The 26,670-nt window shown below is 42.3% G+C and overlaps 1 protein-coding gene across 1 annotated transcript in view; it reads right to left on the bottom strand.

Annotated features, from left to right (window-relative positions):
* Nucleotides 1-957: 957 nt before the first annotated feature.
* IDO2 (indoleamine 2,3-dioxygenase 2) overlaps nucleotides 958-26,670 on the bottom strand; it is a 54,266-nt gene continuing 28,553 nt past the window's right edge. The window contains exons 6-10 of the mRNA XM_059384234.1: nucleotides 25,584-25,683; nucleotides 24,102-24,219; nucleotides 10,022-10,073; nucleotides 3,318-3,466; nucleotides 958-2,119 (exon numbers count right to left, since the gene is read on the bottom strand). Coding sequence (XP_059240217.1) covers nucleotides 1,764-2,119; nucleotides 3,318-3,466; nucleotides 10,022-10,073; nucleotides 24,102-24,219; nucleotides 25,584-25,683 — 775 coding nt within the window. The 3' untranslated portion in view covers nucleotides 958-1,763. The remainder of the gene's footprint in view (nucleotides 2,120-3,317; nucleotides 3,467-10,021; nucleotides 10,074-24,101; nucleotides 24,220-25,583; nucleotides 25,684-26,670) is intronic.

The following is a 26,670-nucleotide window of genomic DNA, read 5'->3' as shown; positions in this document are numbered from 1 at the left end:
TCCACACCATTTTTTTACCTCCTCTCCATCATTACAAAGGATGATTCTTCTCTAACAGAGATATGGGGAGCATGTGTGTCAGATACCATAACTGTATCCTAATTCAGGTTCTTCTCAAGAAGACTTGTAATGACGGATTCTATGTCACCTTGGCTGGGCCATGGTGCCCAGATAGTTGGTCAAACATGATTCCGGATGTTTTTATGAGGGTGTTTTGTTTGGATGAGATGAACATGTAAATGAAAAGGCAGTTAGCCTTTCAACTTGGTGCTTCCCAGGTCTCTAGTCTGCTGGTCTACCCTGTAGATTTTGGAATTTCTGGCCTCTATAATCACATAAGCCAATTTCTTAAAATTGGTATCTATCATCTATCTATCTATCTATCTATCATCTATCATGTATATCTATCATATCTATCTATCTATCATATATCATGTATATCTATCATATATATCATGTATATAGCACATGTATAGTACATATTATATATGTATCGTCAGGGTGGGGATTAAGGGCCTAGGGGATGTGGAAAGTAGTCAGATGTTTTTCCAACTGGCATGACAGGACTTTGAGGGCTGAGTAATCTGAAAGGCCTCGTGGAAAGGATGAGACAACCTACAAGCTCCATTTGACCAGCATCCATCCTGGGGGGATGGGGTTCTACTCAGCAGGTGCTAACTTGGGCAGAGGCTGCCCCCAGTCATCAGAGATCACTCCTTGAGGCCATGATACTAGATTGGCCCTCTGGAATGTAAATACTATCCCAGACACATGTATGTATGCAGGAGGATACACCCTCCTACATACACATGTATCCTCCTACACATAGTAGGAGACAAGACTAAGTTACTGAAGTTTATCCTAAATTGGCAAGACTTAAGTGTTCTAGCTTTCTACTGTTGGATGAAATGAGATCTTGAGACAGAAAATGAATCAATAAAAAGTTACATCTGTTTGTACACTAAACATGCGGATTTAATATTTATTCCCATTTTGATCATGGACTTCTAACGGGTCAATTTATTCATTTTACAAACACAGACTTTCAGTGTAAGAAGAAAGAATCATTCTCCTAAAAATAAAGAAGGAAAACTAGAATAGAATTTGCAAATTGATGAACCACATGGAAGAGCCTCATCCGTTCCCACATCATTAACTATTCATTGTTATACTGCTGACTTCCAAGATGCATGTGAGCCTGCTCTTTCCTCCACGTCACCACTGGAGCCTGTCCAACCTCCTGCCACAAACTCAGCACACACACGGAGAAGAAGGCTGGATTGGGGCCACCAAAAAATCTCTGCTCAGCAGGAACATAATAAGTTGTTAACTGAATGAATGAATGCATGAATATTTAACTTGCTTTCTAAAGAAATCGATAAGGGGATCTGTCTACAGGCAGATTTTATTTGGTTTATGAAATTTAGACTGATTTTTCTATCACTTTGCAAACAGGACAGGGGTACGCATGCTCCTCCGTGGAGTTCTGAATGAGAAAGTGTCCAGAGCTTTTCACTATTAACCGGTAATCAGGTAGGGAAAGGAAATTTTCTGGCCATGAAAATTCTTCTCTGTGAAGACTAACAGCTCTCAACAAAGGAGGAGATGGTGTTCTGTAGGGCAGGAGCATAACTAAGGCTGAGGTCCCTTTCAGATTATTCCAGACATTCTTATTTGCCGGGCTCACATGCCCTCCATTGGGGTAGAGGGTAAAGGAAAAGCCGTGTTTGCTGGGTTTGCCTTTTTGGGCAGAGGGCAGTTTCTTAGTCACTCTGGTGGAGAACTGCCTCCAAGGTCTTGTCCCTGACACTCTTCAGGAAGCTCAGGACTATAGTCCCACCTGTGCCCCTCTCTTCTAAGGCTTGAGATGGCCCAGGGAGACGGTTTGGCCTCCTGCCCTTTGCTTTGGTGGCTGCTGTGATGAGGTATTTGGTCACCACAGCTATGTGGTAGCTGCGCAGGTCTGCCAGGGCTTCCACACACTGGTTATAGGCTGTCCGAAGCTGGACATTTGCAGAGGACAAGATGTGGTCTCTCAGTGACGGGCTTGAGTGGATTTCTTCTATAAAGGCTTTATGGGAAGGAGGCATGTACTCCCTCATCCTATGCAGAAAGTCAGCTGAAAGAAACAAACCAGAACAATATCACAGTTCCACATGGAAAGATAAGAGAGCTTGTCAGCTCTTCCAGTCATCAATGCAGCAAAATCTTGCTTTCGTCCTAACTGTCCAATCTGCATTGCTAGATCTTTTGCTCACAGACGTCAAATGCTATATTCTTGACCACTGATAGGAGATGGAGAGGGAAAAAAGAAATAAATACACCCCTGATCACTGCGTTGGAACTAGATCTATCATCCCATGTATAAATATTTATCCCATACACAAGATGGGGCAAAGTATCTTGATAATCATCACGAGAAATATCTACAAATATAAGACATAAAACCGTTAAACTTATTTGCTAAACACTCTGCCAAATTTTGCTTCCTACGTGCTTTTGTTTGGAGGGAGTGCTAAGGAGGAGGAAAGTAACAGAGTTTATAGGGGCAAGAAAATGAATGACTAACCGTTTTTTGTAATCACCTCTTGAAGTCAAGGTGTTTAAAAATAGAATAGATATTTATAGGAAATGTGGAAAGAGATCATTTATAGGATATCCATTAGGATATAGGATATCCATTAATACTGCCATGGTTCTTGTCAACTGACTTTTGTGGACGAGACTGGATCCTATGACACAAAGTTCTAGTCATTTCTTTTCCTGATCTAACTTGAAAACTCTGTAGTCTGCAGTGCCCTTTTGCAACTATTAAACAGTGGCTTGCTGCTGGCAGGTAAGGAAATGAACAATTTCAAGCTTCTAAACTGGGAGACCCCCTCTTCTAGTCTAAATAGACTTGGCCTGTGGTTACAGCATTTTTTCGGAGAAAGGCCTTGGTGGAGGAGCTCAGACCCATCCCTACCTGTATCCAGACTTAGTAACTTAATGCCACAGCCTTCAAACTCCAGATCTCAATCCCGTTTTAGAGAAAAGAGGCTACTACCTAAGGATCCAGACAAAACTATAGAGAACAGCCATACACACAGCAGTGTTATAAGATTCGGACATGAAACCCAATCTCCTGCTGAGATTGAATATTCATTGACTTGACACAGTAATATCTGGCAGGCACACAGCCTCCTGGTTAACTTGGAGGAGTACAGACTTCATGGCATTTTAACTTACACTTACACTTGGTCTTATCAATTGTTAAAAACATCTCTGTTCTTCCTCCCTGTTAAGGAGCAGAAAGAGAAAGGAAGCGTCTCACTTACCACTTTCCTTGCTATGGCGAACGCCTAAGAACTCATCAAAGGCATGAAGCACTGAGCTCTGAGCTGCACTCCCCCCGGAGTACTGCAGGGGCGCTGTGGAGACTCCTTCATAGACCAGCCCCACCGGCAGTGCTGGGTTATCCTTCCATCTAAGCCAGAGGAAGAGTCAAAGAGAAGGCGTGTTTTCTGATATGGAAACAGCAAGTAAGAAAGCAAAAACAATTCCAGTGGTAATTTTAGAGCACAAGGCTGGATATTTTTGTAGGATATGTAATTAAGCATACTTTGATTTCATAACAAGCCACGGAATACAGCTGTTCCTTTCCTCAGTTGAAGGATCATTGCAGAGAAGTGGAGGATATTTAGAGAGGAATCCTTAGCATGGGTCCTATGACATATTTATTAGAAAAATTCATTTATAAAGATGCTATCAGTGCTGATGAATAGGAGCAACTTAGAGGTTCTAGAAAAATCTTTACCTAATCTCAACCTGGATGGCCTGATACCTTTAACTCTGCAAATAGTGCTTTGAGAGCAAACACACACACTCACTCACACACCCCTTCGCCCTTCCCTGAAATAGCTTTAACAGCTGTCATCCTGAACTATCAGTTTTAAATACTACCTTTGTGGGAACACCTTTGTCAAATATGTTCTTGATAGCAGGTATTGATAACAAGGGCAGCAATAAAGAGAACACAGTACAACCCTGCAGGTTACCAGAGGGACGTGGAGATGGACTGGAATTGAGGCTCTGAGTCTTGCTCTCACAAAATGGGTTTTCTTCCCTTCCTCTCTTCTGTCTCCCTGATTCCATTTCTTCCAAGGTGTTAGCCTATAAAGCCCCTGCACATTCCTGTTCTCATTTGACCTCTTTTGAGTAGATATAGGCAGGTTTTTTAAACCTCCTTTACAGATAAGCAAACAAAGACTCAAAGCTGTTAACGCTCCAGGGCCACATTGTTAGAAAATGGGGAAACCAGAACGGAAATCCCAAACTTGTAATATCTTTTTTTTTTTTTTTTTAAAGATTTTCTCTATTTGACAGAAAGAAAGTGAGAAAGAGAGAGAGAGAAGAGTGCAGAATCAGGAAAAGCTTCAGTGGAAGATGGAGAAGCAGGCTCCCTGCTTAACAGGGAGCCCGACTCAGGGCTTGATTCCAGAACCCTGGGATCATGTCCAGCCAAAGGCAGATGCTTAACAGACTGAGCCACCCAGGCACCCCAAACTTATAATTTTTCTATTTTCATTTTCTCGAGACCCCTGCATGAGGATTTGCACTTTTACTAAGAAATAGTCTTTTTTCCCTCTGATCGCCCGGAATGACCCACAGTCCCTGTTGTGAACAGTTTAAATAACAGGCTTAAACTGATGTCTCACCTTCTTCCTGTAATTCTAAAAGTCATTTTTTTTTTAAATTTTTTTAAAAGATTTTATTTATTTATTTGACAGAGAGAGATCACAAGCAGGCAGAGAGGCAGGCAGAGAGAGAGAGGAAGAAGCAGGCTCCCTGCTGAGCAGAGAGCCCGACGCGGGACTCGATCCCAGGACCCTGAGATCATGACCTGAGCCGAAGGCAGCGGCTTAACCCACTGAGCCACCCAGGCGCCCTAAAAGTCATTTTGTTCAAAAGAAGGGAACCACATCACACACATAGAAAAGCCATAGCCAGCCTGTTCAGCTTGCTGTTCATGACTTTTTCCAATACTTCCTTGAGATAGGAAATGCTACAAGGAGTTTGGCTGTTTTCTTTGGAGGCTGGTTTGGTCAGCTGTTGTATGGTTTGCCACTGCATGAATGTCAGAGTGGTCTTTGCAGTGGGGACGCTATCACTCTGGAAACAGATGAGGCACAGAAAGCAGAGCCGGAGGACAGTAAAGGAAGGTTTTTGATCGTAAGATTAGAGCACATTGTAGCTGTTGGGGGAAAGGGCTCTTTTTCAGGCAGATAGACAATGTAATCTCAGCTTTGATATTTATTAACTGTGACCCTTGGCTTAGTTAAACATCTCTGAGCCCCAGGTTCCCTAACCAAGTGATAGGATCTACCTTACTGGGTTGTTGTGGGAGCTAATTAAAATACTACCCGCTCAGGGCCTGGAACATACTAAGCATTTGCTAAATATTAGCCATTTCATAGTATTCAGAGCAAGTTGGAATCCCTGCTCTCTTCGTTCATTATGTTGTTAACTTTGCACGCACCTTTATGAATCTTGGTCCTAATTTGCACCTACTTCCTAAAGCTGCTGCATTATTAAATAGGTTCTAGAGAAGTTTTATGACTTGTCATAGTTCAGGACACTGCTTCAATAAAATTTCTACATTTTATGGGGAAGGACTATGAAAAACATAAAAGGAGCAATGGCAGCGGCCACGCGGGTTCAGAGTTGTCTTTGCCATCCTGTGGATGATCTTAGATGGTCATTTTGGTCTCTTTCAACAGTCCCTCCTCATCATAACCACTTCTGTGTGTTGGACTTTCTCAGGGCTCAGTCCTTGGACTTCTGCTTTCACTTCCCAAGCAGTCTTATTTAACTCCACTGATTTAGAAAGCAACTGTATTAGGACTACTGAAAAGCAAAGACGTATACCTGGGCTTCTCCCTTATGGTCCAGACTCATGTATTCAACTGCCTACTTATAGATATCTCTACCAGAAATGAACATGTCCCAAACTGAGCTCCCAATTTCCCTTCCTTTTGCCAAATTTGTTCCTCTGACAGCCTTCCGCCTCAGAGAAAATGGCAGCTCCATTTTTTCAGGGGATCAGTCCAATACCTTAGAGTTATCTTCAACTGATCCTATTCTCCTTCCGTAAGCAATCTGATAGATGTCCCGTCAAGTATACCGTCAGTCATGCCCCAAATGAACATTTCTCAGCACCTCTGCTGCTTCCACATTAGTCCAATCACCATGCTCGATTGTGGGATAGGTTCTTAAATGCTTCCCTGTTCTATTCTTGTTCTCAAATCGTCTATTTTCTTTCCATTTAGAAGATAGAGCAATGATTTGAAACTTAAGACAGATCCTGTCATTTGTCTCCAGACTTGCTACTGTGGCTCTTCTCTTGTAGAAAGGAGCCAATGAGCCCCAACACGATCATCACTTGTATCTTTCTCGTTCTTCCCCATGCATATTCCATTCCAGTGACACTGTCACTGCAACGATTCCTCCATGACAAACATGCTCCAACCTCAGAGTCCTTGCAATTTTTTTTTTTTTTTTTTTTTTGCTTGGAACAGGTGTCTAGATGGTTTAGGTCTCACTTCTTTCAGGTATCTGTACAACTGTCACCTAGAAGTGTGGCTTTCCCAGATAATAATAAATAAATAAGAAACTTCAGCCGCCACCCCTACCTCTCCCTTGATGCCCTGTGTCTTACTTTACATTTCCCAATATTATTTACTGTTGTAACATGTATTTTATGATACGTTCTTTAATTATATTTGTTTATGCATTATCTGTCTCCCATGATTAAAATGTAAGCTCCAGGATGCCTGGGTGGCTCAGTTAGTTAAGCATCAGCTTTAAGCTCAGGTCATGATCCCAGGGGTGTCCTCTGGCTCCTTGTTCAGTGCGGAGCCTGATTCTCCCTCTCCCTGCCGCTCTCCCTGCTTACGCTCACTCTTTTTCTTTCTCTGTCAAATAAATAAATAAAATATAAAAATAAATAAGTAAATAAATAAATTTATAAATAGATAAAATGTAGGCTCCATGGGAATGAAGTTGCTGTTTTGTTTTATTGCACCATTCCCAGAACCAGGAACTGTGCCTGGCGTATGGTAATCACTCACTAAATTGTGAATGAATGAATGAATGAATGAATGAAAAAAATATCATTCTATAATTCCATATCTAGAATATGTGGATCCAAATATTTGTCTGGAAAGGACCTAACCAGCTTTAAAGAGCTATCAGATACTCAAATGGCCAAGAGACGTTGATCAATCTCTTTTTGATGCCCCAACATGAAGAGGATTTATTAAAGCCACATTGAAAGCGATAGAGAAAATACCAGCATGTAAGGGAAAAAAGATAAAACAAGGGGATCTACTTTCAAAACCCATGTTCTCTCCCCTGTGATGAGATTAGTCTCAGGAAAGGAAATGGTGTTTCTCTGACTAGTTCAAGGATTGCTCCCATGCACTCTCAGGCCCAAACTGCTGTCTGTAAAGCAAATGAATTAGTTTCCTTTCAAATCTCTGTAGACAAGGTTATGTTTAGTCTTTCTGATAGCATATTTCTAGGAAACCCAAGAGGAAGTGTAAACAGAAAGAAAGAAAAAAAAAAAGAAAGAAATGAGATGACATTTTTCCACAGTGGCTGATGACTTCTGTGAAATTTAATGTGATTGGGAAATAGAAAGAATATGTTTAATCTACAGATGATGAAACTTTCCTAAATAAAAATGTTTTTAAGAGGTAAATAAAAACAGTAAATCAAACATAGGACAAACCAAAAATATAGGAGTAGATTTCAATTTTTCAAGACAACTCTCTTGAGAATTCTTAACAATCCAGATGATTTCAGCCATCAACACTTGTCAATACATTTAAGATTTGGTGCTGGCCACTTGGTTGTGCTATATAGAAAATATCTTTGAGGATCAGACAGAGGGGAAGATGTAGATCACAGATAAGATGCATCACTGACCCTGAATTTATTTTAATGAAAACAGTATCACCCTGCAGTGACCATATCATCATGATGGGTAGAATTTTAAAAATATTGCCCCAAGATTTCCATCCTAATTCTTAGAACTCTTCATATTATGAGCTATAATACCTGTCAATATGATATATTATACAACAAGACCAAAGAGACTTCACAAATGTTATTAAGGTTACTAATCAGTTGACCTTAAGATAAGGAGTTTTCTGCATTGTTTCTGTGAGCTCAATCTAATCATGTAAGACCTTAAAAGCAGAGATTTTCTCTGGCTAGTGGCAGGAGGAGAAATCAGAGGGATTTAAGTCTAGAAAAATTGGAAGCACCATGACTGTGTTGCAGGATACCATGTGACAAGGAAAGCAGGGGGGAGGCCTCTCTAAACAGAGAGCAGATCCTATCTAACAGCCAGCAAGGAAACAGACCTCAGTTCCAAAACCACAAAGAACTGGATTCTGCCACAAACCTGAAGGAGTCTGGAAGCAAATGATTCCCCAGATTCTCCTGATAATAGCTCAGCCCAGCAGATAGCTTGACCTCAGTGCTTGGAGACCCTAACAGAAAACCAAGCTGAGTTTGCCTGGCCTTCTGACCTACAGAAATGTGAGTCAATAATTGTGTGTTGTTCTAAACTGCTGTTTTAATTTGTGGTGCTCTGGTATGCAATAGTGGAAGACTAATACCAACTTAGACCCCAAAGTGAAGCACAAAGAGATTTCCCAGATTTAAGTGCTTCCTAAATCCCTATTTAGGAATTTAGGAATGTTTATTTAAAATGTTTTTTAAAAATGACCTTTTATTCTCTAATTCTACCAAAACCTATCTGTAAGTTTTGCTTAATATTTGTTGCTAGGATCACTACTGTACAATCAGATCTTTGTCTGAACCCTGAACACGTGCAAAATGCACAGAGAACAAGAAGAGTTCTAACGACAGATAATCTCTTTAGGGGAGAATTTGGGGACTGAATGCGTACACAGCAAAAGTCTGAATTCTGAGAAACACTTCCAATTTCATTCTGTATCTCCCCCCCCCCTCTGTTTTTTCTTGTTTCCTCATCAATCAGGTACCTGTTTCTTTCAAGTTATTCTCTAGAAACCTTCCTGCTTCCACTCTCTGAGCCCTGCAGTGAGGAATGCCTACCCAGGCTGGTCTCCCCTTAGGCTGTCTCACACTCCGTCTGGAGGAAATACTGAGTTCACGCTGTCACCCCCTTCTTGCACCAATGTAATATACCACTCCATCTACTGACAAATCAATAAATCTGTTGATTTGGATGTTGGACTTGTCTCTTACTACTTCTAGGCACAGCTTCAGAGTCTTTCTGTCGTAGCATTCTTGCATCTCCTAGTTATCAAGACGGAACACTAGATGAGTTCTATTTCACATTTTTCACCTCATCCATTCACTACCTCTACTTTCCACTTCTCACCATTAAAATACAAACAAACAAAGAAACAAACAAATTTGTCTTAGTTAACATGGGTAGGAAAGCAATTTGATTAAAACATGTCAAGGTATAACTAGTGTATTTAAAGGAAGAAATGTATCTAAGGGTAGAGTTCTCTATCTGGAGCAATTAACAGGCCATGTGACAAAAGGGACCTGCAAATATAGACAAATGACTTGGGGAAGCTCTTCCAGGATCTTTAGAAGAAAGCTTTAAGGCCACTTTCTATGCTCCCATCTGCCTTAGTAACGAGGGGGAGAGAATGGATATAAATGGTAGAGCTTTGTGGTTGCATACTGGGCTTTTTTTTTTCTGCCATTGAGATGGGATTCTAAGTGAATACAAATGAATCTAACATGGTTAGATTCTAAGGAAAACTATTCTAAGCTTAAAAGTTCAACTCCAGTGTCATTTGTCATGTAGATGGTACCCATCTATACCTCTTTTACCCAGAGTGGATCCAAATGATCACTTTGCCAGCAAGGGTTTCTTGGTGCATTTCTTGCTCTAGGACACTTCTGTCTCCTCTCATAAATTTGGAATATGTTACAGAGGACTCGTGCAGGAAAACGGTTGAACTGTACTTACCCAGAGAGAAAGATCCGGATGACTGCATAAAATATGTCTGGATCAACATAATCTGGAGAAGCAATCAAAATGTGAACTTTACTACAGGCAAAAAAAGCAATTGGTTACATGTGCCTGGGTTCTGCTGCTCTCCTGGGGTCACCCCCTCTATCTGATCTTCATGGAAACCTGGAAGGAAGACAGCAGCAGGAGGGGGATAGAATGTTCTCTTCTGTGGCCCCTGCCTGGCACTTACAGAACTTTTAAACTCTTCCAAATGCTGCCCCTTTCTATTTGTGGCACTTCCCTTTTCTGAACTTCATAACAACAAAAGGAGAGGTCAAGTCCATCTTTAAAAAATTAACATTTTGAAACAGACATGATATTTGAGAGAACGTAGGAAGTAGAAAGAAGAAAAGCAGAAAAAAAGAGTCATCTCTCCCAAGGCTTTCACAATAGAGGAAAACTAAAGTCATCGGTGCTCAAGCAAAGTTCTGCACAGGCAGGCAACCAAGGACAGCCAAGAGTGTCTTGCTGAGGGGCTGCTACCCCAGGTCCGGTATAGGTTCCTGGAGCTGCATTCCTTGGTCTGTGCAGCTAGTTTGCCTCTAAGCCAATGTGTGGGGTTAACTGATTCCACTAGTTTACTAACTTGGGTTTAAAGAAACACATCCTTGCATTTTTACCACATTTCTTTTCATTAACTTTTGAAGACTGTTCCTTCCTCTCCACATAGTAGGGCCCCTTTGTGACCTGGCATGTTTCTCTCACCTGGATTCCTATGTTCCCTCATTTCTCTTTGAGGGGAAAAAAAAGAAAGAAAAAACAAAACAAAAACAAACAAAACAACCCCCCCAAAAACGAAACAGGGGTGCCTGGGTGGCTCAAGTGGCTGCCTTTGCCTCAGGTCATTATCCCGGGGACCTGGGATCAAGCCCCACTTTGGGCTCCCTGCTCAGCGGGGAGCCTGCTTCTCCCTCTGCCACTACTCCTGCTTGTTCCATCTTGCTCTGTAAAATAAATAAAAAAAATTTTAATAAAACAAAACAAAACACCCTAAAAAACCTTTTTTTTTTTTTTTTTGAGACCCAAGTAATGTCATCTCTATACATCAATTCCCTTTTCTACCGCCATACCTATTCTCTGTTCCTCCATCTCTATGTTCTCTGAAACCCCATAGGCCGAGGTCACTCATCTTTTTTTAGCCTCAGCACTTCCTGGTGCTCCTGAGTGATGTCACAATCTCTCTGCTCTTCTGTGACAATGTCCCATGTGCTGGACTTTTATGTGGGCCCTGTTTCTATGTCTTCCCCATCTGGTGCTCTGTTCCCACAAAAATGTTAACTATTACATACAAATTTCTGCTGAAGCAACAATGACCACCAACAATGACCATTATAGTCATAAAAGTAAAATGATTAGTCAATAGATATAAAATAATTTTAATGTAAAAAAATTGTCAAAAGATAGAAAAAAATCCATTTATGATCATAACAAATAGAAAAATTAGCCAATGAAGAATAGGGGGACCATTATTGAACTGATAAAAGAAATACATAGCCTATTGTACATTTTGTACTCGATATTGAAAGATTTAAAGTAAGTGTTTTAAAATGTGGAACAAAACAAGCATCATCACTTCCATTCAACACAGTGTTAGGAATCCTAGCCAGAAGAGTATGAAAAAATATATTTAAAGAAATCAAAGTTATGGGGTGCCTGGTTGGCTAAGTGGGTTAAAGCCTCTGCCTTCAGCTCAGGTCATGATCCTGGGGTCCTGGGATCAAGCCCCGCATCGGGCTCTCTGCTCAGCAGGGAGCCTGCTTCCTCCTCTCTCTCTCTGCCTGCCTCTTTGCCTACTTGTGATCTGTCCAATAAATAAATAAAATCTTTTAAAAAAAAGAAATAAAAGTTATAAGTATTATAAATGAAGGAACAAAACACGACTCTCAAATAACATCATTTTAACATTGGAAACCCAAGTAATCTGCAAATAATTATTAGAATTAGTAAGAGTTTTTATCAAGGTAGTAGGTTCAAGGTTAATAGTCAAATATCAATTTGATTAGTTCAATAGTTTCAATAGTTAGTTCAATAGTTTCATTAGTTAGGAGTTAGTTAAGTCAAAAGACACCATATTCGGGGCATCTGGGTGGCTCAGTGGGTTAAGCCTCTGCCTTTGGCCCAGGTCATAATCTCAGGGTCCTGAGATGGAGTCCCACATCAGGTTCTCTGCACAGGTGGTACCTGCATCCCACTCTCTCTCTGCCTGCCTCTCTGCCTACTTGTGTTTCCTCTCTCTCTGTCTAATAAATAAATAAAATCTTTTAAAATTCAAGAATTTAAGAAGAAATCTATGTTAATAGAGAAGAAAACTCAGTATCATTATCAAGGAGAAGAAATATATCTAAAAAAGAGTTCTCTATCTGGATAAATTTTAGCCAGTAGCCAACAATATGAAGGCAAGATTTGGAATGGCTTGTCCAACCACCCTAGTTGGTGTTTCTGTGGTATTCTCTGACTCTCCACTTTCTTGATCATAAGACAGAAAGACTGGACATAATATCAGAATCATGTCATTTTTCTCCAAATTAATGTATGGATTTAATGCAATGTGAGCAAAATTTTTAACAGATTTTTTTTCCCAATCAGTTTGAAAAGCTGATTCTAGCACTTTACATGAAAGGCAAAGGGTCAAAAATAGCACAGTTACCTCTGGAAAAGAAGGGCAAGATGAAAATGAGAAATGCTATAAAGCTATAGTTCTTAAAACAAATGATATTCCTGCTGGGAAAGGCAGACAATGAAAAAAAGAGAAAAAAAAAAAAAAAAAAAAAAGGGAACCTGGAAACAGAGCCAGTCATTTCAGAAAATCTGATATAAGACAGTGCCAATATTGCAGAGTAGGGATTATTTAAAAAAAAAAAAAAAGGAAATTGAATTCATTTCTATGTCATGTTACGTAAAGATAATAATTATGTGAATTAAGGACAAAATGTGAAAGACAACAGTTTGAAAATGCAGGAAAATATACTTATGATCTACGATCATGAAACAATATCTTAGGCAAGACCTTCTAAGAGACAGACTTCTGCAAAAGAAACGACAGATACCTTGATTATATCTAAATTAGAAAGTTCTGTTTTCAAAAGTCATGAGACAAACCGCAGTATTTGCAACACATATAACTCATAAAGAGCAGACCACTAGGATGTACAAAAAAACTTACAAAGGGATCAAAGATTAAAGGCCGTTAAAAATCTAAGGAAACGCACGCGTTCACAAAAGAGAGGCTTGAGGTGGTGGGATCCACCAGCACGCGCACGCACACGCGCGCACGCACACACGCGCACGCGCGTTAAATCAGAGACTGCTGGACTGACGTCATCACCATGGCAAAGTAGGAGTTTCCACTGTCTGCCCCGCAAAGAACACTGTTCAGACAATCACGCGTGGACCAGAGAGGCTTTGTGAGGATCCGGGAAGTCATGCACACCGTCCGGCACGCCCCTGAGCAGAACGATCCGGAACTGGCCGTCGTGAGGCGGATAAAATCACCGTGGATCCCATCACCCTGTCCACAAGGCAGCACGGCTCGGTGCTAACAGACCCCTTCCAGGGCTGGGATTCTTCCCGCGAGGGAAAGCGGGAGCCTGGGAGTGAGTGCCCGGGTCCCCCCGCTGCGTGGAATCCTGGCAAGCAGACCCACGTCCTTCTCACCGCATCCAGAGCACGAGGTGTGCTGCGCCGATGCGGAGACGGCGTGGCGAGGAGCGAGGAGCATGCCACACAGGGCCCTGGGGGCATTCAAGGGACGCGGGTCACACTGGTCACCTCACAGGTTCCATTCAGAATCGCCCCCATGAGATGCTACGAAAGCTTCACCGGCAGATCGCCCCAACACCCTCAGTGCTCAGGGGCCTCACCCAGCCTGTGGCCGGCTCCTTGCGTGCGCTCCCGAGGGCAGAGAGAGAGAGCCTGTGCGGAGATTCGTGAGCTCCTGCAGCGAGCTGGCTGACTCTGGACTGGGAGAAAGCACACGGACTCCTGCCTTGGGCACTGCCCGAGGGAAGGCAAATGGAAGGCAGGCAGCTCCAGGATCAAAGGCATACACCGTTAAAGATTTTGCCACGAGGGGGAGCAAGAAGTATGGAGCGGGGATCGCCATTGAGGGTCTGAGAAAGCCTTGGAATCCCTCCCAGGGCCAAAGGAAGGTGTTTCTCTCCTGAAACCAGTGGGTAGATCCTGGAGGAAGTGAATACTTCTTCAAATATGTCTTGAAGCAATGCAGAGCTTCGTGGAACGTTAAAAAAAAAAAAAAAAAAAAAAAAAAAAAAAAAGCAAGGAAACATGATACCACCAAAGGAACAAAATATCTTTCCAGCAACTGACCCAAAAGAAACGCAAACCTATGATTTGCCTGATAAAATTAATTCAAAGTATCGGTTTTAAGGAAGCTAGGTGAACTATAAGAAAACTGAGGGTTGCTAGAGGAGAGGGGGATGGAGGAATGGGGTAACTCGGTGATGGACTTTGGGGAGGGTCTGTGTTGGAATGAGTACTGGGTATTACATAACACAGACCCATACCTCAGAAACCAATAATACTTTATGTTAAGTAACTGAATTTAAATTTTAAAAAAGAAAACAGAAAGGCAATTCAGTAAAATCAAGAGAACCACACACGAACAAAATAACTTCAACAGAGAGTAAAAATCATAAAGAACAGACAACTAGGAAATATATTTTGGTGGCACACTCTGAACACTGTTCAGAAAATACCAAGTAGAAAACTTCCTGCTTTATTAACATGTAAGGTGGGAGGACCACGTAAGCACTTTGGCTTCTGGGTCTGAGGTGTGCTAAGAAGGATGGTTCTTAAAAGCCAGTGTCACAGAGGATCTAAGAACACACCTGAGTTACACCTCCTCCTTTTCCTTCCACGTGGCTTGCCAGTAAAGTGGGAAAAAGGCACCAACGACTACACCTTCTGCCCAGATGGCTAATTGCAGGTCCATTTAGTGCCTGGCCAGGCATCTTCCAGTGTTTCCTTGATTGTGTTCAGCCAAATACAAAACCTGTGCATCAAGCATCCTTCTCTTTTAAATCCAAGTGAATCTCTAGAGAAATATAATGTCTGCTTTTGATTCATTTACACCGATAATAATTTTGTGTCATAAGCATTATTTCTGATTTGTTTGGAAAACCTAAGGAGACTTGCTGTTAAAGTTTTCAGGGGTAGAGATTTAGATTTTATACTGAGAAGTAGTCTTTACACAAAGCAAAGCTAGAAAACCTTTGCTTTGGATCAGTGCTGGAAAACCACACACATGGAATTACTAGTGTTTTCACATTACTTTAGTAACATTCATCTGGTCCCACTCAGGGAAGTAACACAGCAGGTACTCTGCCCCCTATGATAAAGCATTTTAGATGCATAACAGAACCATACATCTGATGCTCACGACCACCAAACTAAGTTTTTTATGTAATTCCCACTGTCAAAGCCACATATTTCTGCTGGATGTCTTTTTTTTTTTTTTTTTTTTTGACAGAGAGTGCGATCACAAGTAGGCAGAGAGGCAGGCAGAGAGAGAAGAGGAAGCAGGCTCCCTGCTGGGCAGATGTCTTGTCATCACCTTAAGCATGACCTATCTCAAAGCAAGTTCATCATCCTTCCTCTGTGTCCCTAGTTACTTTGAAAACCAGTCAACCCATCAAGCAGAACTTGATTCAATCTTCCAAGTGACAAGTCTTTGCCAGAGGCATTGTGATTATTTTTTTAACAGTTTTGAAATCATATTTACTTCCTGGATTCCTCTTTCTGTCTCTGATCATACCTACACTCTGCCAATCCTTCGTGCTTTTCCTTGATGTCTGTGGTTCATCTCTTCTGTGGCTGTGACTGCTCTAGCCCATTCCCCTTTGCCCAGACTTGGTAGCATTGTTGGCAGAGGGTAAGTGGCTGCATATGCCTGGATGACTCCAGGGCTTAACCCTGATGTTTATGGGAGCAGCAGTGAACCAGGCAGAGGGCGAATAGGAAAGAATGTATGAAGCAGAAGGAATACTGTGTAAACTAGCCTTGAAGTTGAAGAAAGTTGTAGAGAGCAAAATGGAGTCTCCTGCGTCAAGCAGGGACCTGTGTCAAGCAATGACGGGAGCAGTTCAGGTACTGCAGCTAGGAGATAGCGCGAGCAGCCACGTCAGCTGATCCCCAGAACTGATCACCAAGAACCAGAGGAGGTCTGCAGAGACCCCAAACTGATTTAATCCCTTTCAAAAGGTAAGGAATTTCACCGCAAACCTTCAGACTCCTCAGATGTGACCCCATTCTGTCCAACCACTTCAGAAGGTAACTGCCCCCAAGGCTCTGGCCCATTGATCTCAGTGATCTTGGAACAGAACCAAGATCCTTATCCCCTAGAGATGCCCTGTTCCTGCGAATACTGCTGGAACCTGAGGAGCAGTTAAAAGCAGAGTGTGGACCCAGAGGAGACCAAGGCTTTATCTCAACCACACGCCCACAGACTGACTTTGGGTTTGGTACCTTCACTGCCTGCGCCCTTCTGTTATCTTGTTGGTTGTGTGACTTGTCTTCTCTCCTGCCCCGGGTGCTGAGTAAGAAGCCAGGTTTAATGACTTGGTGAATTGTCACTGAGTTTGGAATCCTGAACCTGATTTACAACCATGATTAACTTTGCTTTAGGACTGGATAAAGCTGACACTGTGGAAAGACACAATTCATCCATGTGTCTTCATAGCATGCTCTTGAGAAAAGTGCTTTTCAAGGGGTGCCTGGGTGGCTCATTCATTAAGCGTATGCCTTCGGCTCAGGTCATGATCCCAGTGTTGTGGAATCAAGCCCTGCATTGGACTCTCTGCTCATAGGGAAGCCAGCTTTCCATCTCCTATTCTCCCTGCTTGTGTTCCCTCTCTCACTGTGCCTCTCTCTGTGAAATTAATAAATAAATAAAATCTTTTTTTTTTTTTTTTTAAAGTACTTTTCAGGAACTAAAAGCTAGTGTCAGAACAAGTGAAAGGAAACATGGTGTCAAGTAAAGATAAATCGAAATTAAAATTCTGGGGTTAGATCATTCTGAGTCATGAAGAACAGATTAAGGATTTTGGGCTTATTCTTACAATAATGGATAAAGTAGGGCTGGCAATAGGAATGTAATGTGATAGGCATATGTAATTTAAAATTTTCTAGTATTCATATTTCAAAAGTTGGTAAAATTAATACAAATACTATATTTTATACTATATTTTAGTTAACCCACAACACCCCAAATATTTTAATTTCAAAAGATAATCAATATAAAATTATTAATGTGTTTTTTGTAATAAGTTTTTAAAATTTTCTGTATATGCTTACAGACTTAAAATTTGTTTTACACATAGGGAGGCTGGACCCCACATGTAAGCCTGACTCTTGATTTCACCTCAGGTCATGATCTCAGGCTCCCTGCTCAGTGCAGAGTCTGCTTGTCCCATCTCCCTTTGCCTCCCCCCTTGCTCTCTCTCTCTCTCAAATAGTTAAATTAATAAAATCTTTTAAAAAAGTATTTTAAACTTATACTGCATTTCAACTTGGATGCTTAATTTTCAACAATTAAGTGAAATATGACCATTCTGTAATAAAGCTGTGTAACAAAAAACTATTTTACATTGATTCCGTTTTTAAATGTCAACTTCAATTGTTTAAAATAAATAATTAAAATTCAGTTCCCCAGTCACACTGGTCACATTCCAAATGTTCAGTAGCCACAGATGGCTGGAGGCTACCTTCCTGCACCGTTCCAGGAGAGAAATGAAGAGTTTTAGCAGTAAGAGTGGTGGAACCTGCACTTCCAGCTTGTGTGTAGAGAATGCATTAAACCAGGAAAAGGGCAGATGAGAGAAGAGTTGTGGAAGGTCGCTGCAGAGTCCTGGCAAGTGGTGAGGAGACCCAGGTCCAAAGCAAGTAATGGAAACAGCAAGAAAGGAAGGGACGCAAGCGATTCTCCAGAAAGAGACTTCCATTTGGGGTAATGGAGTGCTATGTCACTCAGACTGCTCCTTCCACTAAAAACAATCCAAAAAGAGGGATAAGAGATGCAAACATCTTAAAGGCATCAAGGAGCTGAAGAAATAGCAAGGAACACACAAGCAAAAAACTAAGGGAACGTTGGAACCCCCAGAAAGGGAGGCAGAAAACTAGAGTGGCAAAACCACTTTTCCCTGAAGGCATTTGCCAATCCAGGTACACCGGGGCTTGGTTTTGGTAGCTTTGAGCGGTATGTGCCATAAGTAAGACCCTGATCCCAGCCATGATGAGACATTTTACAGGATACCCTGCTCATATTAATCTTGGGGTCCCAACTGCGTATATCTCAACATCAGTGTGTGTGAGAGCTCCCACCCTGCCACTGCTTGCCCTAGGAGATAAAATCAGAGCTACCTTGGCATTGAGCAAAATAGGAAGGCAACAAACAAACAAAACTTGTCCCTGCAAAGCTGTGACTTTTTTTTTTTTTTGCACATTTTCAGCCTAAATTTAATTGCCTGATTGGTACTTGGGCCCTCGCTTGCTGAACTTGATTCAAGATAGTCCAGAATGTTAATGTCCCCAAGAACCAGGAAGAACTGGATTTCTTTACCCCAGTTCCAAAAGACTGCCTACAAACAAGGTTTCGAGGATGATGAGCAATATTTGGGAGAGCAGGGTAGGGGAAAGAAAAGCAAAACAAGCAAGCACAGACATAAGAAAACATGACAGCCAGCAATGAGAACCAGTAGGAAAGAAGAAATAAGGAAGAAACAAGAATCAAGTTTCCAATATTAGAATCATCACATATAAATCTAAATCAGCCACACATACATAGTATGCTGAAGAGAACCAAAAACAAGCTTGAAAATGTCTACAAAGAACAGAACACTGTAAAATAAGAATGGGTTAGAAAATAATAAAATACAACTTTGGGAACTGAGACAATAACCTATCGGATGTGTGTATTCAGCAGCAGGTTGAAGATACAGTTGAAGTTGGAAGCAGCTGAGAATTAATTAGATCAGAAGAATTAATCCATAATGCAGCACAGAGAAATGAAGAGATGGGACAAAACAGCAAGGCTTTAAGACATGGAGGACGATAGAGCGGGATCCAACCTCCTGAGTCACAGCTGTGGTAGGAAGACAGAGGACAGCGAGGCACAACCACAAGGAGCTAGTTGAAGAGGACTTTCCAGGTTTTATTTCATTTTATTTTTTAAAATTTTATTTATTTACTTATTTGAGAGAGAGAGAGAGAGAGAGAAATCATAAGTAGGCAGAGAGGCAGGCAGAGCAGAGGGGAGGAAGTAGGCTCCCTGCTGAACAGAGAGCCCAAATGGGGGGATTGATCCCATGACCCTGAGATCATGACCTGACCCGGAGGCAGAGGCTTTACCCACTGAGCCACCCAGGTGCCCCAAAGAGGACTTTCCAGAATGACAATTCGTATCAGTTAAAGAAGTACAGTGAAGCCCACGCATAGTAAATGGGACAATGGGAAAAAACAGACCCATAAAGAGAAACTCACAAGCAGTGGGGGTAAAGATAGGTTGCCCTAAACAAGTAACAGACTGACATCTAACTTCTCAATAGTGACTGTGGAAACCAAAATTATAGTGATCTGCTCAACATCTGAAAGAATACAGCTGCTAGCAAAAATACTCTTCAGGAATGGGAGTGAATCTGGCAGCTGGTAGACGAGAGAGTTTGCCAGTAGCAGGCCCTCGCTAGAGGAAATCCTAGTGGCAAAAGAAATGAGTGTGATGGAGTGTAAAGTTGTTGTTTTTTTTTTTTTTTTAAGATTTCATTTATTTATTTGAGAGAGAGAAGACAAGCGCAAGCCAGGTAAGAGAGAGTCAGAGGGAGAAGCAAAAAAAAAAAAAAAAGTTATAAATATATAAGCAAATCTGAGTGAATCTTAACCATATGCAACAATAATCATCATTGTATATTTCTGGATATTTTTGATGTGTGACATACAATGTACATTCTTCCTTGTAACTTCTGTGAAGACTTATGGTACTCTTCAGTATTTGGAGAACTGTTTTTGTGTCAGCATGCTTCTAGATTTGATGCATTGACATACTAAATTGGATTTAAGATAAAATACAGTGGCTCAGGTGACCAGGGTATCCCAGATTACCGTGTGTAAATAATCCACGAGAGAAGCCAACTTTAGAAATATGCAAGTGGTTTTATTATCCTGTGGTATTTACTAGAGGAAGAATTATGGGTTAATTTATTTTCTGATTGGTTTATTTATTATCTTTTTTAAAATTTTTTCAAATAAGCTGTTCTTTTTTTTTTTTATTTTATTTATTTATTTGACAGACAGATCACAAATAGGCAGAGAGGCAGTCAGAGAGAGAGAAGGGGGAAGCAGGCTCCCTGCTGAGCAGAGAGCCTGATGCGGGGCTCGATCCCAGGACCCTGGGATCATGACCTGAGCTGAAGGCAGAGGCTTTAACCCACTGAGCCACCCAGGCTCAGCCCCTTGAATAAGCAGTTCTTAGGCTGGACAGCTTTTATTGCCAGCAGAGGCTCGTCTCACCAGTACGTGGTTCTGACTGTAAAACCTTCTGCAGACAGCACAGGGAGCTCTGGCTCCAGAAGTCAGTTAATACCAGTAGGTTGTGAAGGGAAGGGGAGTAACTTTCATCAAGAAAGTCCTAAGACCTAAATATAAATCTAAGATACTGAATTTAGTGATTACAGATTATAGACCCAAAGCACAGAGCTGCCCCAACATCCAGACAGTCTTTCATACTGACTATAAATGCATGAAAACAGATCAGTTACAACAAAACAAATCAAAACAAAACTTAGTTGTTATGCGGCTCTCTGGTGAGCACCTGGATATGCAGCTTTATCATAAATTGTTTTATACAAATATCAAAAATGCTTTCAACAAATCTAATGTCCTAATTACACGCCACTTTTAAGCTTCAATTTAAAATAAAACTGGAAACAAGAACTTTGTTTCCAATTGGTTTTAGACAAAGTGGGTTTTCAAATTAGGGGGAAAAAAAAAGCCCTCAGACAAAATTAAATGGACCAATCATATGGGGACAGTCCCTGAAGTTGCCACTACCATTTTGCACAAATTCACTGATTTAGGAACCGGATTTAAACACATACCAAACTGTTAGAAGGAAACATTTGACTCCTTGCTGTAGTATTAAAGAAAAAATTCTTAACAGCTACCAATCGGTCAGGGAAGCTAGAAATTGTGTTGATGCAGAAGGAAATATAAGGTAAAAATTTCCGTGGCTTTTTGGAACGCAATTTATCCCTCAGCTGTTCCAAGAAGGAAATTAATTCTTAAAAACAAGAGTTACTGAGAAACATGCCAAAAGACACGCCAGTGTAATCAGATATGCTTGGAAATCTGAACATATTTTAGCCTTCCAACAGAGCACAACACTCAGAGCGGCTGAGATTTCTGCAAATCACCAAGTAAAGCTGCGCTAGGCCCGGATCCCCCAGGCGCCCAGGGTCGACTGGCAGCACAAACCACGCAGTGGGATGGGCACAGGCAATTAGTGTGGTGCCGGTACAGACTTCTGCCTTTAAAAAAGTCAGGCTGTGAAAACAGACTGAGGATTCCATAAGGCTGTGAGGTAGAAGTCACATGTGGGCTGGACAAAGGGTTCTCAGCAAAGAAAACTGCGGTCTTTTTTTTTTTCTTTTTTAAATTAATTAATTTATTTTCAGCATAACAGTATCATTATTTTTTCACCACACCCAGTGCTCCATGCAAGCCGTGCCCTCTATAATACCCACCACCTGGTACCCCAACTTCCCCCCCACCCCCGCCCCTTCAAAACCCTCAGATTGTTTTTCAGAGTCCATAGTCTCTCATGATTCACCTTCCCTTCCAATTTCCCCCAACTCCCTTCTCCTCTCTAACTCCCCTTGTTCTCCATGATATTTGTTATGCTCCACAAATAAGTGAAACCATATGATAATTGGCTCTCTCTGCTTGGCTTAAAGAGTACCTTCTCCTCTGCTTTGGGCGTGTTTTCAGGCTGTCCTGCCTGGCAGTGAGGTACGTATAGAGGAAGGGAGTAGAGCCCACACCTCTTGCCAAAGTTGAGCTCAGAAAGAAAGAAGTTTTGGGAGAGCTCCATTGGTGGGAAGGAAACAGAGGGAAGAAGGGCAGCTGAGCTCTGCTGATCGTGCAGGAAGACGTCATTAACCATAAACCAGACACAGTGACTAACACATCTGTGTGAGTCTGTTGATCCTGCAGTTTCTAGTATTTGTTATTTTTATAATTTCATTTCTCTGTTTATTATGGCTGCATAAGAAACCACTCTGAAGCCAGTGGCATTAAACAGCCAGTATATGATGCTCATGGATTCTGTGGGTTGGAAATTTGGACAGGACACAGGGAATGACTTTCCTCTGCTTCACAGTGTTTGGGTCCTCGGGTGGGAAGACTTGAAGACTGAGGATGATCCGAAGGTGGGAACCTAGAAAGATGTCAAGGCTCACTCGCTCCCCGGCCAGGGGCCAAGGGAATGATCTACATGTGGCCTCTCTGTGTGCTCCTACGCCCTCATTCACAGCACCGTGGGCCCTGAGTGAGTGGCATTTTGGCATGTTGGCTACCACATGGCAGTCACAGCCCCTCCTCTAGCTTGTTCTCAGCTCACATGGGGTCACTTCCACTGCATGCTGTTGATGACAGGCATGTCCCGAGCTGGCCCACATCACATGCGAGGACACAGACCACAGGCATGTCAGAATCGCGTTGGAAAAATGCAGACTCATGCATTCATCTATTTCACCGCAGTGACCCCAGGTAAAACCTTTAAAAGAAATTGTCTGTGTGGGAAAAGTTGCCTTTTTGGGGAAACAAGGGAAGTGGCTCTGGTACTTCTAAGGGCCATCAAACCTCCTACAGATGATAGTTAAGAGAGTAGTGGGGCTGGCCCCGGGCTGGAAAAGTAAGTGCCTCTGATAAGGGGCCCCAGGAAAGCCCATGATGGACAGGGCTGTGCCATCTCACCACGGGCACTGTGATGGGGTGGAGGGCCTCACTTTGACTCATTCATATGATCTGAGTACACCTGCAAAATGCCTGCCCTGGTCTTGGTGTCCTGAGTAATAAACCCAGGGTCCCTTGGCAAGGCTTAAAGCCATGTCATTCAGGGTGGAGAGCTTGTTTGGCAGGAGACCTCCTGATGTGATCAGGAGGGCTTTGAAATTAAAATTCAAGGAAATGGAGGAAATGTGAATCTGAAATATAAAACAAGAAGTTGAAATTAATGTATCGTTTACATAATACGTCATGCGGTGATTTCAGATGAATTTCCACTTGTGCCGTGAACCTGAGATGGCAAATAAATTTACTCCTTTAATAGAAGGTAATAAAGCTGGGCACCACCCTATGTCCTCCCTCCTGCCTGTCCTGTTTCCCATAAACCTCTTCTTTCCTGGATTCCCTCCATCTGTCAGTGAAGAGTGATTGGGGAAAATGATACTTAGATCCTCACTCCTTGTTAAACAGATCACACCCCTCTCCCACACCTTCCTCAACACACACTAGTTACATTTTCTCAATTCTTCTTTCAGAGGAAGTTGAAGAGCTGCCGACATCAGAATAAGATATAATCAATCACAGGAAGGGTAGACCACTTAACTGTCCACACCCAGGATAACTCAACGCTAAGCTAGCCACAGAGGAGGAGCACTGCAAGGGCCCTCAGATAAGGCCCAAAGCCAAGGTCAGTCATCTCAGATCCCACATCAGAACAAAGAATCAAAGAGGCTTTAGAGACAAGGCACCAACTCCCTTGGACCAATCTAAGGTTGTTGAGTAGAGGCGTGTATAACCAATGCTTTGTGCTAAACCCCTCCCTCCCCAGTTTCATACAAGACCTTGATATGGAAAGAAATATGTAGTCAATTAGAAGAAGAAACCACAGAGATTGTTTCCCAGGAGCACGAACAATTGGTTGCCTTAAAACAAAGCTAATGCACCAACACTGTTTTGTGGACGTTGCCAAATCTCCAGGCCCTTTTGACCCAAGTGGAGCCCTCTCTCTTCAGGAGCCTCATACCATGCATTTGTCCTAAGGTTCTGGTGATATCCTGAATGGAGAGTCTCAGTTGCTGCAGAGCTTGGAGCAGGGAGTTCTGGCTGCGCTGCAAGATGGCATTCACTCCCTGAATGAGTGCCTAAAGAGGAGATTCATTCTCTTAATTCATTATCATTCAGTCCATTGAGGGGGAGTGAGCTGCAGAGCTATGGGAATCCAAAGGAAGGGCACCCCTCCGACTGCTGGGTTCTTTGGCAGGGCTCCCTGGGGGCCATTCCTGATCTAAATGTGCTGTGAGGTCTTCCTGAGAGCCAGAATCTTTCTGGGCACCTCCCAGATAGATCCCTAGTTAAATCCTTCTGGACCTTTCCCATGGGCTGCTACTTCTTGTAACTCTCAAGGACATAACCCCATCAATTTTGTTCCTTCTTCTGGATTTATCTCACATTATGATCATTTCTACTTCTGCTTGCTCCTTCTGTGATCTTGGACTGAGGCACCTTCACTCTTGACCTCTTTTGTACGTAAAATCAGACTCTATAGATCCCTCAGCTTCGGAGTCCCCTCCATCAGGAAGCCTTCCTTGTCTCCAGCAGTCTCCACCTAATGTAAGCCACATCTAGAAGACCAATACTTCACTCCGCGTCTTTTAGTGAACAAAACACAGGAATGAGAAATAGAGTAACCATACAGTTTCACTTCTGAGAGGGCAAGAGAGGTGTCAAAATAACTGTACCACAATCTGCTCACTCCACTGAGGACACAGCAAGCACTCAGAGCATGCTCACCAGGGAAGACAGCAAGCAAGGGAGAGGAAGGACACAAATCTCACTTAGGTGTCTTTAGGTAAGGCACAAAACATCTGCTGATCACCAGCCACTTCACCTACTTTTGTTTTACACCTGACCTTTCCAGTACCTGCCTGACCCCTGAAGGAGTTCAAGTTTGCAAACCCCTGGGGCGAGGAGATCTCAGTGGTGATTCATTGACCTCTGAGGCTTTGCATAACCATTCTCTGGACCAGGAGGAACCCCCTATTCCCACCTCCTGCTTAATTCTGTACAGCACTTGAGTTTTAACTCCAGCTCTCATTTCCCTGTGCCTGACTCTACAAGTCTGGGTTAGGTTTTAGATGTCTTTTCATGAAACACTGACTTTTTTTTCTTGTTACCCTGTGCATCGGTCCATCTTCCTCCCCTGGATGGTGAGCTTCTGTGGGCACCAGAACAGTGTCTCTCTGATTCCACGAGACATTCATTGCTTAGAACTAGACTTGTCTGCTGAATGGACAAATGACCATTCCGAGTTTTACCTTTGTTGATGAATGGCAGGTTTCTTCGTGGGCTAGAATTCAGACCTCTTTTCTCAGACATAAACCAACTAGGACAAAGTCTGTGCTCATCTGTATTGATTGGTTCACCACAGGGAAAGGGATTTGGTAGGAAGTAAAGCTCGCACTAATTTCTCATTTAGAAGAAAAAAAAAGTTCTGTGGAGAAAATACCTTAATCCCAGGTACTGCTGCTTTCTCCACCAAAACAGTCACCAGTATAAAGCCACGCAGACTCTCTCCCCCAGGAAATGAGACAATGATGTCCAAGTTCCTTGGGAAGGAAATAACCACGTGGTTAGCAAGGCTTGGAGACAGCGAGGCGCAGAGCCCCCAGGCCTCCTCAGAGTCAGACAACCGTGAGAGCAAATGGACTCTGAGAGAAATCCCCAGGGCTCCACAGGACAGCCCTGGAGAGGAGCATCCACCTCCAACTGCTGATTATCCACCGGGCCAACCTGGGGCTCATCACATCATTCCCATCAGAAGCAGAGAGTCCCAGAGCTGTAGTGACCACAGGCCAGAGCTAATTCCCTGTGCCTGTGTTAGACCTGAAACTAAGGCCCAGAGAAGCATGATGGTTTCCCCAGAGTCATGTCGCTAATGAGTCACTGGACCAGGGCAGGAAGATCTCCTAATTCAGACTAGAGCTCTTTCTCATCAGTGATTCTTGCCCGCCCACCACCCCCCTCCGCAAGTGCTATATTATAGTGAAATGACAGAAAGACTGTTATACAAGGATCAATTTTAAATGAGCAGTCATCACATAGATTCAAATATCCCAGAGGTCAATCCAGTCTCTAAAACTGAAAACTTCATCCATTAATCACGTCTCCCTCTAACCTCTTATGCATGACAAGAGATGAAAAACAAACATTGAAGAAAAATAAGTCAGGAACTCCACCATGCGGTCAGGGTCACTAGCATGGAAAGTGGCGTCTTTGCCCTTCCAGCCCCCTTCTTCTGAGCTACAGCTTTTATACTGAACCCCCTCATGAGCTGAGGTTTGGTTCATTTAGAGGCTGATTTTGCTCTTTGGGTAAAGAGGAGACTGAGGATTTCTGGCCCATGAGCACCAGTCCGTGCAAAACAAGACATTTCAAAGGCATTCTTCTGAACGGCCTGCCATTTGGCCATTCACAGACTTTATGGCGAGACCCAAGATCTTTTTCAGATCCTCAAACTTCAAAGAATCACAGGAAATTAGAAAACTGGTAAGGTTTTTTTTTTTTTTTTTTTTTTTTTTTTTTTTTTTTTTTTT

This window comes from Mustela nigripes, chromosome 18, assembly GCF_022355385.1.
Source record: "Mustela nigripes isolate SB6536 chromosome 18, MUSNIG.SB6536, whole genome shotgun sequence".
Taxonomy (NCBI): domain Eukaryota; kingdom Metazoa; phylum Chordata; class Mammalia; order Carnivora; family Mustelidae; genus Mustela; species Mustela nigripes.
This window is presented reverse-complemented; position numbering and strand designations above follow the sequence as displayed.